Genomic DNA, 15137 nt, shown 5'->3' on the forward strand with positions numbered 1-15137 from the left:
GCATTACCAGCACGGTGCTCTAACCTGCTGAGCTAACTCACCTACCTTACAAACTGTTGAGTTTCCATGGATTTAAGAAGAACTTACATGATTTTACCACAATGATTTGAGAAAAGTGCTTATATTCTAATGTTTTTCAAAACAACATACATAATATTTTATTTTCCAGAGATTTTGTATTTTGAAGTGTTGATATTATTTTTGAACCATTTTTAATTCTCAAGTGTTGATTGTATTCCAGAGATATTTTTTTATTTTAATGTATTAATTTTATTTTTGAACCATTTTTTATTTGTAAGTATTGATTTTATTTTTTAGCCATTTAGCCAAGACTCTGTAGAACCATTTGTCTCTGCTAATGACATCTTCAATACAATTTGTTGATCCCAGGCTTAGTTTATGGACTGTAATATGAAATTAGGCACAAGTATAAGTCTGACAGTTTGTTCACTAAGTTACTGTGCTCTCTGAGAGGATCTGTGGTATTTGACATTGTTCCATGCTCGTTATTAGTCTCTAACAAAATTTGGATTATCTACCAGGAACACTGCAAAGAGCATCAGTTTCTGTAGTGTAGTGGTTATCACATTCGCTTCATATGCAAAAGGTCTCTGGTTCGAAACCAGACAGAAACAGATTTTGCATGTTCTATTCATGACAGGTGTTTACTAAAGGTCAACAAGGGTTCTGTGGTGTCATGGTCTGTACTCTGAATCCAGGCATCTGAGTGCAAACCTCAGTTGAAATTTTCATGCGTTGCATCTCACATCATCAACTTTAGAACCTCAAACTGAAACAAAGCAGAGAAGTTCAGTTCCTGTAGTGTAGTGGTTATCACATTTGCTTTACACGCAAAAGGTCTCTGGTTCGAAACCAGACAGAAATGGTTTCTGTAGCTTATGCATCTCTTGGGGTGCAGTGAGACAACAAGAGCCTTCCTCTTTTGTGATGGTTCATTTGCCAATCGACTTCAATGTCGGCTTCTTTGAAATCGAAGCTACTTTACTTCAATTACCAATTGGCAGTTCTATGGCGTAATGCACATGTGTCAAACTCGTGGCCCCCGAGCATTTTATAGGCCATGGAAACTCAAATGCAATATATAAAACTTCAATACATAAAATCAGTTATTTAACTATTGAGGTGTTTAATTTATTTTTAACATTGTATTTTTATACAGTTATGCTAGGGCTGCCCAAGTCTAGTTTTCCAGAGCTACCATCTGCAGCTTTAGATGGTTCCTTCTCTAACACACCTGGACCATTGACTCATTATAAGCCTCTACAGAACTGAATGACGGAAGTCAGCCTTTTGTCTGGGGTGTGTTTTAGCAGGGATGCACTCCTGATTTGTACCGTCAATGTGGCCCGTTGAGGGGGGCCGATATGCTGAAGTGGCCCTCGGTGAAATTGAGTTTGACAACCCTGATGTAGACAGTAACTTTACAATATAAGCACATTTTTGTTCAGTATTTTTCCAGTCTCACTTGCCTCATTTCTTTCGCCAGTTATGCCACACCTCTGTTCACTACAAAACTTCAAAATCTATCCTAATCCTTCAAATGTCATTTGAACTTTAAGTCCAAAACATTACACAGGCTACAACAAGCTGTGAAGCATCCATTGAAAGTGCTCTTTCTTTAAATACTCAGTCATTACCTTTCAACTGGGCCTGTATCATTTCTTGGTATGCTCCAGTTAAAGCTTGCACTGGTTGGGCCTGGTCGTCCAAGGAGGTTTAAATGAAGCTCTTCTCCAGAAGGTGGAGCCCCTAAAGTCTGGTACGAGGCTGAAGCACTTATCGTCTCACCAGCTATATTCGCTGTTATGAGCCAATAGGAGTAGTTGGTAAAGGGAAACAAACCAGCGTCCACAAAGGATTCAAGGCCTTAACAAAAGAAAATTAAATCAAGTCAGAATACACAATACAGCAGTATTCATGCCATGCAAATACAATTAGGGAAAACAAAACCTTTGAAAAGCTGTGTTGGTACATACTGAAAGGAAAATGACTCTGGATGGTATGAAGTGACTGTCCATCCCTCATGAGAGTGTAGTTGAGTCTATGTGAATTTGGGGAATCAGGTGGATGCCAGGAAAGATGGATTGATGAGTAACTGAGAACTGAGCCAATTGGTGCAGGCTGCTGTGAAGGAGCTGAACAAAAAAACAGAACCAAAATTAGAAGGAACCAGAGAAACAAACAGGATTTTAATCATTTTATTAATTCCAAAAAGTGGTGAACTGTATTAATCAAAATAAAGTCTGATGGTACCCACATTTGCTGCATCCAAAAGGGTTCTCAGGATCAAAATGACTTGCTCCAGGCTGGCAAGAATCACACTTGTCTCCAGTTACCAGCAGCTTACACACACACACTCCTGTGTCTGGATCACATGAACTATTGACACTGCCCTCTGGATCACATGCACACGGCTGGCATCTATTTATGAAAAAAAAAATGGGAAGCAATAGTATGAGGAAATACCTCCCATGCAATAGGGAATTAGTGAACTTTAATGGCTTATAGAGCGTTCTGTTGAGGATAACGTAGTTCCTGAGTGGACTCTTCTCAGACTTTTAGGAGGTTAAGGAAGGTTTCTTAATGAACAAAAACTTAAAACCATCTAAGTTGTCTTTGACACACCACGTTGCTCACACAAAATGTTTTTTTCCCTCCAAAAACACTCCACACCCAAATCCATAGAAAAAGTCCAGCTTTTCCACACATCCAAACAACCTCACTCATGCACAATAATAGAATGGGAATTGTGCAAAAAATTTTTTTACAACCTCCAAATCAATCAAGTGTGTTCACAATTATATGAACAGCACATAACTGTTGTGCTGTTCCCTTCCTGTGCTGTGATAGGGTTAGGGTTACCCTGTCACCAGTGCTTGCTTTATTTATAATAACCTTGACGATTAAGGCTTGACGTTAAAGAAAAGCCAAAAGTTAGAGTCTGTGAAAAAGTTAAATCCAGGAAACTCATGGTGTCATATCCTCATCAGCTAATAAACTCAAAACACCTGCAAAGGTTTTCTGAACCTCTAAATGGTCTCTCAGTCTGGGTCTTAAAAGTATCTTTTCTTTTAACATACTTTACTTTTGGTGTTAAGTAAGTAGCCTAAAATGAATTACAATTTTGACTTAGGAATCATAACGTTGTGTGATGTTTGTAGGACTCAAGATTAGTTACTGCAGGGTTCTAAAACAGCCCCTCTATAGATGCTGTGGAAGAGTGCTGGAGCCAAAAACGAAAAGTAAATACATTATTAAATGTGTCTTCAAGAATGTGTAAATGTTTAAAGATTACTGTGTGTGTGTGCGTGTGTGTGCATGTGTGTATGTGTGTGTGTGCTTGAGAGTGAGAAGTGCCGGGTCATCTCCTTAACACTGTGAGGGAAACCCTAACCACCATCTATCCCACCCCATAGCTGTGATATTAACTTCATACCCCATCAGAGTCGCCAAAGTGTGTGTCCATTTGTGGGACTGCATGTATTTGTCTGACGGTGTCTGAGTCTAGGTCACTGGTTTGGTGTTACCCCCGCAGGGCCAGGACAGTGGGTGAGCATACGGCCATCCACCTTACACCTTTACAAACACACACTAACATGTGGCGCAGTGTGTGTGTTGGAGAACATTTAGCACACCAGTCTGGCAAACTGAATCAGTATAAACCATGCTACTGTCACCTACACACAAACATTATTGATGTGTGTTTTTATTCGCTGCATACTGTACTCACATATTGTACGTCTCTCCCTCTCTCTCTCACACACACACACACACACACACACACACACACACACCAATGCACCTTCTTTATTGCTGTGTGAAAAGCCACAGCCTCGTAAAGAGGCGCAAATTTGTCCTGCCAACTGGTGCACCAACACGGATACACACGCTGATACAGAAAGTGCCACAGTGACTCGACCTTCACTCCCTTTCCCAAGGAGAAACACCAACATTGCACCCAGTCTTCCTTTTATCAATGAGCCTAAAAGTGGAGTGTTTGTGTTTTTATGTTTTTTCATGCCATTAGGGAGAACCATTAATGCACATTAAATCACATTTCAACATGAAATTTAGGGTATACATATAATAAATTGAATATCGTCACCTTCCTAGTAGTAGTAATGGCCTAAGTCTTTTTTTTTTTTTTTTGGCAAAAAACATCACTACCTTTTTATTGCCAAAAGATGAGATAAAAGAAAAAAAAATCAGCTTTGGCAAAGAATGACCTTAGTCATTATTCTGGGAAGAATAATATGTTACAATTCTTTTAAACATCTTATAATCTTGTTTATATAGAATTTTAACAAACTGTCTTGCAAAAGTGTAAACACTGAAACTACAGGGGTTAGCAAAAAGTTGTGCATAAAATGCACAAAGCTGAAGTGGTGAAATGTTTCATTAAATTAGTTTTCTTTTGTAGTAGAAAAATGGTTTTCCAGGTAAAAATAATTTTAAAAAATCGTCAATTAAACCTGATGCATGTCTTATTCTAAACCATCTCCATCCTTCTTCACAGCTGAGAGAGCTCAGCCACAGCCTGATGTCATCTCTAATTAAGCCACACCAGAAACTAAAGCTATCAGACAAGGTCAGCTAAAATACGCATCAATATACCAATGTACACACACAGAGTGGACAACTGGTCAAACAGTTTGTGGTCAATCCATCTACTATGACACCACACACCTGTGTGTGTGTGTGGATCAGTTTAATACTGTGTCTAAAGTGAACAGTTATTTGTGGATGAGTGTTTTAAGCTGTGTGAGCATGTGAGATGGCCTGCAGGTAGCAACATGAGCAGCAAAGGTCAAAGCAGTTCTTAACTCATGTAAGTCATCTGTCTGCTCACCTTTCTACAAACTCTCCTTATAGGGACTGCAACTGGAGGCACTCTATGAATAGCTGCATAAATCCATGAGTTTCTTTAATGCAGAAAAAATTTATTGGGGGGAAAAACTTTCTAAGATATACAACTGATAGGACATCAGTGGTGGAGCAGATTCACCATAATAAAGGAGCCTTTATTCAACTACTACTAAATAAAGGCCACCAGTGAAGGCAAAAATGTGTGAGAGGGATTGTGTTAAACCTACCTTCCCAGACCAGGATTAAACCCAAAGAACATCTCACGACATTGGTCACAGCGTCTTCCTCCCACTGAGCGATGAGCGCAGACACACTGTCCATTCTGGCTCTCACAACTAAGCTGCATTGCTCCCATTGGATGGCAGTCACACTCCAAACACACACCATGATCTGGAGCGAGGTAGAAGCCTGGGCAGAAATAAATGAAAAAAATAAAAATAAAATTCAATTGATGCACTTCATGTTTGCAACCAAACATGAAGTGCAATATTTTTGATGAATGATAGCAAATCGTCTCACACACACACATATACACACACACACATATTATATATATATATATATATATATATATATAAAACACAAGTCTTACAACAATGCAAGGGTAAATTATTCTGAATGCAGCTTAATACAGTTTGAAACAACCATTTATGTTTTTAGTCATAGTTAATAAAATGTGTTGTTTGCCATTTATCTGTAATAAAATTTAACACAGAACCAATAAAAGTGTCTGAGGTTACATTAGGCACTCCACATTTCAAAGCATAAATCAATAGAGATCATTTTTCTCAATGCCTGTGAGCTGATAAATACATTAAATATGTTAGCCACTTAGGCAGGTGTTACCTATTAAATGTGGACTGCAACAACAGAACTATTTAAATATTACTGTTCCAACATATGAAAGTGAACACATTATGAGAGAACATAATCAAAATATAAATGTGAACACACAACACTGACTGCATTCAATGTGAACATCTTTAAACATTGTCTCAAAACGTCCACCATCACAAAAGTTTTGCAGCTTTTATCATTCAAAACCAATCAAAAGGACAAAAGTAGGTACAGCTGTGCTCATAAAAATCTTACAAAAAAAAAACAAACAAAAAAAAAAACTGAGATTCAAAAGGCAAAACAAAATATGCAGAAAATGTGAAAATGGCTATATCCACACACACATATCAAAAGGAAACCCAACAACTGGAACATTTTTTGTTCTTAATTTCTGACACAGAACTTTCATAACTCTTTCATAACAAAACCTTAACAAGTTAGGACTTATGTATTTTCTTCTTTTTGTTAACTCATTTATCACCTGTCAGTCAGTTATTTTAACTCACCAGGTCGGCAGCTACTGCAGTCCTTTCCATGTCGTGATGGGATACACACACATTGCCCCGTGGCGCTGTCACAGGTTGACCCTGTCACTGTTCCCCTGGGGTCACAGATACATGGCACACAGCCCTGAGACAAACCTTCTGACAAAGATAAAAACAAGCCGTGTTATTTGACTGGTAAAGACCAACCAGAAACCCCCCTGATAAAAAACAAAGAAACTACTAAAACATTTTGAATGATAAAGGTCGGACAGAATCATTTTCTTACTCTCAAGGTCTAAACTTCTGTTATAGTAGTTTTGGACGCAGCTGGTACAGTGGGCACCCTCCACTCCTTCCTTGCAGGGGCATTGTCCGGTCCTCCTATCACACACACCCTCTGGCACGGTTCCATGACTGTCACACACACACGGCAGGCAGCCCAGGCTGTTGCGCTGCTCCAGGGTGTGGTAACCATGACGGCATGAATCACAATGATGGCCCTCTACATGTTCCTGGAAAAGCCAATGTTAGGGGAAAAAAGGATGACACGAAGATCAAATAATACTGATCATAAATGTGGAAATTTAATGCATTTTGGTGTATTACCTTCCCTTTACTCTGATTTATTGCTTCAAATTTGTTCAGAGTTTTAAACTTACGCTTAGCCAGAGTTGTGAATAAAAATCCTTGTTTTCTTTGTAAATCTTAAACAATGAATCTTATGCAGCTTTTCATGTACTATGATTAGAATCTAATCCCAAGAAGTCATTGGAAATAAAGATATTCTCTTTGAAAACAGATGAAACTATTTGTTCCCAAGCAAGTGCCATTTGGAGGTGAAGATCATCCTTTCAACGAGTGTAGAATCATGTTCTTTGTGTGATACATTATTTAAGGCTGTCAGTGTGTCACATAAAAGCGTGCGATAGGAATACAGGTATATAAAAAAAGATAGCTGCACCTCATCAGGTTAGAAGATCCTCAAATTTTTTTTTTTTCGTAATTCAATTTGAAATGAGAAACTCATACATTACAGAGATTCATTACACAGACTGATATATTTCAATATTTTTCTGAAAATGTTAAATTTTATATCTGATGGAACCCAAAGATTCTGTTTCTCCAAAAATCTGACCACAAGATCAAAACACAACAGGGATTTTAAAGAGAAAGTTATGTTACGATGTTACACAACAATTAAGAAGCCTGCTGACTTCAGACTTGTCTGACCTCCACAATGAGGTTTACACAGAGCTCTTTCCAAGGACATCAAGTGAAGACTGAGTGGAAGGAAAAACCGTGCTGCAAAAAAATAAGAAAAGCAGCGGATTTAAGTTCAGCCCTGAAAGATTCCAGAGCAAATCTCACTTAAAAGGGAGATTCACGAGGCGAGGGCTGTGGCAGAGACCAGTGCTTCAAGAGCTGCCACGTTCAGGACACTGTGCTGTGATAAACAAAGGACTGTTGTTTAGTGGTTCGTAGTTAAATTTTTTTGTTGAATATTTAAATCAGTGTCCCAGACACCTGAGGAAGAGGTATGAAATCCAAGCTGCCTGAGGTTCAATGTGAAGTTTGCAACAGTGGTGATTTGAGGAGCCTTGTCTTCTGCTGAGGTTGGTCCATGGAGGTTAAGTAAAGCCTTTTGCAGAGAAATATTACAGCACTTCATGCTTCTCTGCTGTTAAGCTTTATGGAGATGCTAATAGTCCATTGTTGCACCAGCTTAATGTGTCAGAAGCACCAATGTTGAACGACCGTGGTAGAAATATCAGCAGAACCAGAGACTGGTGAGTTTCCATGTCATACTGTACTGCATACTTTTGAGTCAGCTGGCATAATCATTTTTTTATTGATCTTAGGTAGTTTTCTAATTCTCTGAGAAAGTGAATTTTGCATTTTCATCGGCAAAATGAAATGGTATTCCTAGTAACTTTCCATAGGAGTAAAGAATAAACTTTTGAGACACATGCCTCTGGATGGATCAGACCTATTATAATAAGTCTTGACATTTTGAACTTGCAACAATAAATATATTTTGTTTCATTTTTATTCTAACGTACTGCGGTCCATCCGTACATACCTTACACACACACTGGCCCGTGTGCGGATCACAGTTGCTCCCAGGCACCGTCCCGTCACGTGAGCAGTTGCAGGGGGCGCAGGATCCCTCCAGTCGTAAGCCATACAGGCCCCTGCCGCATGAGTCACATCGCCGGCCTCCCACCCCAGGCTTACACTCGCACTGCCCCCCACTGGGCTCACAAAATGAACTGAGGGAACCCAAAGGGTCACAGTCACAGGGGATGCAGCCATCTGGGTGGGAAAGGTTCCAGTATCCAAACTCACAGCGGTCACATGACAGACCTGGATATGAGAAGAAGAAGAAGTGAGCTTCAGAAAGAATAAAAATACAAGCTTCTGTTTTTGTTCATTTACCGATTATTGAAGAGCCCCTCTCTTTGTGCAGGTGTGTGTGTGCGATTCAGAGAGCAAGAGAAATGGTGGGTGAGTGAATAAAACTGCCATCATTAGGGCCAGGCCCTCTGCTCATGATGGATCACTCACCTCAGGCCAAAACACTTAATTTTACCGAGCAATAAATAAATAAATAAATAAATAAATAATTTAAACGCTTGTACAAGAAAAGAACAGAGGAAGAAAAAAGGGGAAAAGGAGGTACAATAATGATATATAAAAATAAAGTTATTTCAATACCAACACTAAAACATGCATTAGCTTCACCTCCCAAACACTTAATAACCTCATCCTGTTTTAAAGCGTAAGAACAGAAACTATTTTACATTAAAGAAAATTTTCTTTTCATTAGTACGGGCAATTAATTAAGAAATGAACTCGTATTATTCCTTAACTCTCTGTGCTTCTCTTATTTATATTTAATCATCAAACAGCAGTAAAAATCAATTTCATGCCAAAAGAGGTTTGATAGCCGCGAAAGCAGTGTGAAGCTTTAAGGCCAGTTAAACTATGATATGCAGCGCGAGTGTGTGCAGGGCTTATTTGAATATGCCATACGTATTCTATGACAGGCAATCTGTCCCTAAATGGATGCCTGGGGGCAACGCAGTCACCGCAGTCGTTTATGAGAGGATCACGTGTTCATATGTGGGTGGCTGTGGATGTGTGGGTGCACAATGGAAACATACCGGTACGTGTGTGTTAGCGCACATGTCCAACACTTGTGTTTCTTCTGACCCGTCCACTTTGATGGTTTTATAGATATGGATGTTTTTTTTCTTCATGGGTCATAATTAATAGTTCAGTAAAGATATATTTACTGACTGTGTTTTGTGACATCCAAACGCTCAGCATAGTTTATTATGCGATAAGTAGACTGAGGCTTTAGTGATTAAAGATCAAATCAAAGCCCAGTGGAACTCGTTGACTAGACACAATTATTAAACTATTACCAGCATTTTCATTACAATTTCTTTAATTTTTAAGTAGTTAAAAAAAAAAAAAAAACAACTTGCCGATCTGCTTTTTTGGAAAATGGACTTTATATATTGAAATAAACTCTTGAGGTAAAAACCAAACGGACGAACGGTCAACAAAAAATAAACGGTAATAATTTAGGAGAAAAAGAGGTAAATGATATCAGATCAGAACAAAAGCTTTGTGTTTTGCCCCAAGAAGCCCCTGTAAATGTGTGTGTGCGTGTGTTTGCGTATGTGTGTTTTCAGTAACATGGCCAAGCTTTTTATCAGGAGCCAGCTGGTTAACAGGCTCATGCATCACCATTTCAAACACTATTATGAACACACTGCACTCTGGCACCTTGTTATGAGCGTACAGTTTTCTGCATGTGTGTATCTGCGTCTGTGTGCACACATTTCAATCCCATCCTTCAGAAGCGAGCCTGCCATTGCTCTACACAAAGTATCAGCTTGGCGGTAATAAATTGCCATAATCAAATCTCATTTCTGAAAAATACCTGTGGGAGCAACCAAACAAACAAGGACAGAAAAAAATGGGTCTTGTAAGAAGAAGTGTGAAGAAATACAAGAAGCTGCTGCAGTTTGTTTTAATCAACTTGGCACTGAATTAGAGAATTAAACACCAGCTAAGTCCTTGATGGCATACGCGCACATACATGTGCATGTACTGAGACAAACACGCAGACATTTTTGTGTACAAACACTCCCACAACATACAACAAAGGGTTAGGGAGAAATAAATGAACTTCAACACATGGTCACATCCATCTATTACAAAAACACACCAATGCTGCACATGCACACACTCACGTGCACAACATGGGCCCTTGGTAGCAAGGCTTAGCAATAAGCATGATGCGGTGAGTTGAGAAGAGCTGCTGGCCAGTTTTGCATTTCATACAAGCCTGGTCTTCAAAGACACACAGGGGATAGGAGTGAAACCATTTATCAAGAATAGCGGCACAACGGCTAGAAGCACCACTAGCAGAAAAGCTTGTTTATTTGGGCTACCACGACACTTAGGGATGTGTGTGTTCAGTGTGCATATACTCATGCTTCTTTTATAATGTGTACCCAGTGTACAGATTTTTGCTTGTGAGCACTTCAATGAAACCCATATGGATTAATTAGGGCAAACTTGTTGGACAATTAAAGAGAGTAGAAAGGAAATTTACTATTGGTTTGTGGCCAGCATCAAACCCCACTGGGCACTAAAAATGTTACTGTTCAAATTTATTAAGGAAGTGCATTGATAAGTCAGTTGGCTTTGTGTCGTATTACATCGACAAACTTTCATGTAGTCATTTTGTGTTTTATAGGCAAATTGTATGAGATGGAACGATTCAACATAGTCAATAACTGAAGTGGAAGAAAACTAATACATTATTTATTTACAAAGATTTTATTTTGAAAAACGCAGCTTGCATATTGAATCATGGCTGAGTGACTTTTAAAAACAAGAGCTGTGCTGGAAACAAGTCCACCTTGTTTCCAGTGCATGCTGAAATCAAAAGAAAATTTGAAATCGTTTAAAACTTTGTCACCTATCCTGTTTGTGGCGCTCATGGATTGGATCTCAAGGAGTAGTGGAGCATTGTAGGTCGTCTTATTCAAGAACTTTGAGGTCTCAACTTCTGTTTTCATAAAGGATGAAGGTCTGAAGGTTTCTTCAGTACATCCCGCTCATAATCCACTGCAGCTGATCACAGCTGAGTGAGAAGCTGGGATGAGAGTCGGTTGAGGCCACGGTTCTCACCCCAAAAAAGGTGAATGGTTCCCTTTTAATTAGCATACGTTTGTTAGCATAAGGTAGAATTTTTAGAAAAGCAAAGTGGTATAATACAAAAAGTTTATTGTCTTTGACTTTCACAGTTGCATTTTATTTATCTCAACTCAGACTCCTACATGACTGACTCCAGACCTGCGTTGTGGGTCTGAAGCCCTTTTCATCTGTGTTGAGTCTTCTTTGATACACAAACACAGGATTTTTCACATATTTACCTGTGACATGGGGTTTACATAGACACTGCCCTGTGTGCTGGTTGCAGATGGAAACTGCTCCTGTTGAGGTGATCACGGTGCCTTGGTCACTACAGTTACAGGATGTGCAGCCGGTTGGATTTGTGGCATTGAGACCAAACCAACCAGGCAAACAGTGAACACACTGACGGCCTGTTACTGCAGCCTTGCAGTTACACTGTCCTCCAATCTTTACATGAGACACACCGTGAAAAAAACAGAGATATGAAGAAGAAAATGTGGTCAGTCGTTCAGTTTTAAAATCTCCCAAATCAACAAGCTGCCGTAACATTACTCTGAAGTTCAGCATGTGTCAGTGTTTACCTGGGCACACTCGGTGTCACCTTCGACGGTTCCGGCAACATCGCAGTCACAGGGCTGACACACACGAGCGGAGGTTGGATCAGAGTCCTGCAGCCTGAAGAATCCACCTACACAGCGCTCACAGTTCTTTCCTAATTTGAAGAGGGACAAAGTGTATAAAGTAGAAAAGTTAATAGACCTCCTGAACAAGATGTGGAAGGTTAAAGTTGAAGCTGTATTCAAACAGCAGATGGTTAGTGCAACACACAACTATTATGGCCTATAAACTGGTGGGGGTCAAGGAAGGGAAGAAAGTTGTTCTTGGCATCTTGCAGATATAAGCATGGAAATTCATATTATTTACTGTTTTTATGTGTAAAGACTTTATTTTAATTAGTAATTTTCCTTTTGGCAAATACTAATAAAAACAAAGCACATATCTATCAGAGAAGTGTTGCTAATTATGCACCCACACTTTGTTCTTTATAGCTACAAATATAAACAGGGATTGGCTGAAAATGATTGTTTCTTATGATAAAACTGAATGAAGTAATTATGTAAACATTTACTAGATTATATAGTCATTAGCTTATAGCTCAGAGCTACTTTTTTCAGTCTATCAACAACTTCTGCCTACAAGAGAGCACCTGAGGTGTTGTGCATGCAGTGGTCACAAACTCCCCCTCCGCCTCGATAGTGCTCGTCCGGATGCTCATCAGCCAGGGCGTCATAATGACAAGAGACGGCGTGGCCATAACACTGACAGAGTCGGCAGTTCATAGGCTGGAGCTGATCACCTGACCTGAAGGGTTTGTCATTGTAGAGTGGTGCACAATGTTCACACTGAAAAACAAACAAAAAACACAAAAAATAAGGTTGAAGTAAAGAAAACCAATGTCACCTTTCCATTTCCAAATTGCAAAAAGTCTCAGCAGTTACATTATAAATATATATATATATAATATATATATATAAATATAAATGATTGAGTGAATGAAATAACAAATTAGTTAATTAACAAATAAAATTATTATTCTTACTCAAATAAGCTGGGGTCAGTTTCTAGGTCTTACAAATTTATACTGCTGAAACTCTAGACACTGTTGAGGCAAAATACCTTCTGCTTGAGGAATAACTAAGCTGATCTAAAAACACAAAAACTGCTATCTCATTTTAAACACGATTACATCTCAGAGAAATACATTTTACAGTGGATTCCTGTAATGTTGTATTATTGGATTTAGACACTGCAGACCATATTGTCATCTCAAGGATGGAGGAGTTCAAACTACTAATAAAGAGAGAAGTAAGGCCAAAAACGAGCAAATTCTGTTAAATATTTCACTGCTTTATAAAAATTGAAGAAATAATGACAAAGAGAAACTCAGGTTACCCTCTTAAAGCAAATAAACTGAGAACATAGACTCAGAGTTTGTTCTGAACACCCCCAGGGTCTACATAAACAGGCTAGTGGGTGGGGAATTTGTTAAGAAACAGGGGAAATGTTAAGCAATGAAATAAAACAATAATAATTTTAAAAAATCAATGAGCACTATAAATCTTAATCTGAAAAGCACAATGTGTCTCAGTACAAAACACAAAACTATTCACCATATTATCATGAACACACACACATACACACACAAACAGCAAAGGGACCGAACGTCTAATGAGGATAGGCTTGCAACAGCTACCGCTTTTACACAGTCACACTTTCATGTCAAAATAAACATACCAAGGTGTGTGTGGAGGGGAGGAAGGAAAGGGGGAAAAGTGACGTAGAAATGCTTTTTTTTTTGTAGCAGAAAACAGCAGCAAGTACAAGTCCTTTGATTTTGTTCAGCAGTCAGTACAAATTATGGTGGACAAGGGGGGCATCAAATGGCAGGATTAAAAATGTATTAAAAAACACAGGAGTTCTTCCCATGTGTGACACATGCGGACCTGCACAGGCCCTATTATGTATGACACAGACGAGGGGGTGTTCAGGAGGAGGGAGAGGGTTGATGACGACTGGAGGAAGGTGGTGCAATTTGTGATTTAGAGAGGGAGGAAAGGAAGTAGAAAAAAAATGGAGAATTAATGTAAAAAAATAAAAGGCAACAAGAGTAAAACATGAGCGTAAATAAAATAAATGTATTTGTACGTTTTTGAGGATAAACAAACAATAACAAATACAGTGAAACAATAAGATAAATTAAATCATCAACATTTTTTTTACATCACCTGGGTGAAGTTATGCCGGTACTCATGAAAATGCATTCAACAAAACATCAGAACATCCGCAGTGTTGTTCAAACCATTTCTGTGCCGTTTTAGTTGGATGTTTCGGGTCATCGACTTAATAAAGGCTTAGTTGTCTTCCAGATGGAAAAAAAAACCTCCTCAAATTTCACTGCATTAATTTTTACCTCCCACATTTCTAAACCATGCAGAGTTTACTGCCAACAAGCATCCCCACAACACTATGCTGCCACCTCCATGCTTCCCAGTGAGGATGATGTGAAGCTTCAGCGTAGTCATCCATGTGTGCATCAATAAGTCTTGATTGCCTCTGATCCTGTCACTGCTTCACTGCCGTAGAACCACATTTGGTTCTACGGCAGTGTAGACTGACCACTGTAGACTGGCAAACACAAACAGCTCCAAGTTTGGAGATTCTCTCATCCATTCATTTAGCCTTCAAATCCTTATGGCTGCCCATTTTTCCAGCTTCTAAACCTTCAGCTTTGAGGACAGCATGATGGAGAGGTTACCTGTCACTGGTCAAAAATGTAGAGCATTATCATAGAAAAAAAGCATGTTTGAATAAAACCTGTGGTGTGAAGACGCTGATCACTCAAAGTTGATTAAATCTTGACAAAAAATAAAACACAGAAATGGAAAGAAATGTATAAAGACCAACATCCTTAAGAGTACAAACATAATTCAGAACTGCCAGCATGTTCATGTTTGCTCTGTCATGTTTCCTGCTCCTCTATGTGACATAATGTTTGGATGAGGTCCATCTCCTGGCATACCTTCAACAACAGACAGTCTGTGAGTTTCACCATGTTTTTTTTTGCACTTTAGCATATATGTCTACTTTCCTGGCTGTGGGTCTCTTTTCTGATATGTTTCACACGTCACTGATACTTCTTTTCACGTCCAA

The 15137-nt window shown here is 38.9% G+C and overlaps 1 protein-coding gene and 1 non-coding gene across 2 annotated transcripts in view; one reads left to right on the forward strand and one right to left on the reverse strand.

The window, feature by feature from the left end:
• Nucleotides 1-15137, reverse strand: part of ush2a (Usher syndrome 2A (autosomal recessive, mild)) — a 194849-nt gene that overhangs the window by 142783 nt on the left and 36929 nt on the right. The window contains exons 12-21 of the mRNA XM_088004375.1: nucleotides 12634-12829; nucleotides 12008-12138; nucleotides 11666-11873; nucleotides 8290-8573; nucleotides 6496-6721; nucleotides 6231-6368; nucleotides 5115-5295; nucleotides 2279-2442; nucleotides 1998-2156; nucleotides 1659-1887 (exon numbers count right to left, since the gene is read on the reverse strand). Coding sequence (XP_087860501.1) covers nucleotides 1659-1887; nucleotides 1998-2156; nucleotides 2279-2442; nucleotides 5115-5295; nucleotides 6231-6368; nucleotides 6496-6721; nucleotides 8290-8573; nucleotides 11666-11873; nucleotides 12008-12138; nucleotides 12634-12829 — 1916 coding nt within the window. The remainder of the gene's footprint in view (nucleotides 1-1658; nucleotides 1888-1997; nucleotides 2157-2278; nucleotides 2443-5114; nucleotides 5296-6230; nucleotides 6369-6495; nucleotides 6722-8289; nucleotides 8574-11665; nucleotides 11874-12007; nucleotides 12139-12633; nucleotides 12830-15137) is intronic.
• Nucleotides 563-635, forward strand: trnam-cau (transfer RNA methionine (anticodon CAU)). Its single transcript has one exon. It is a non-coding gene; the product is annotated as a tRNA-Met (tRNA).

This window comes from Poecilia mexicana, unplaced genomic scaffold (genome assembly GCF_051168715.1).
Source record: "Poecilia mexicana isolate PSO_F unplaced genomic scaffold, ASM5116871v1 scaffold_3, whole genome shotgun sequence".
Taxonomy (NCBI): domain Eukaryota; kingdom Metazoa; phylum Chordata; class Actinopteri; order Cyprinodontiformes; family Poeciliidae; genus Poecilia; species Poecilia mexicana.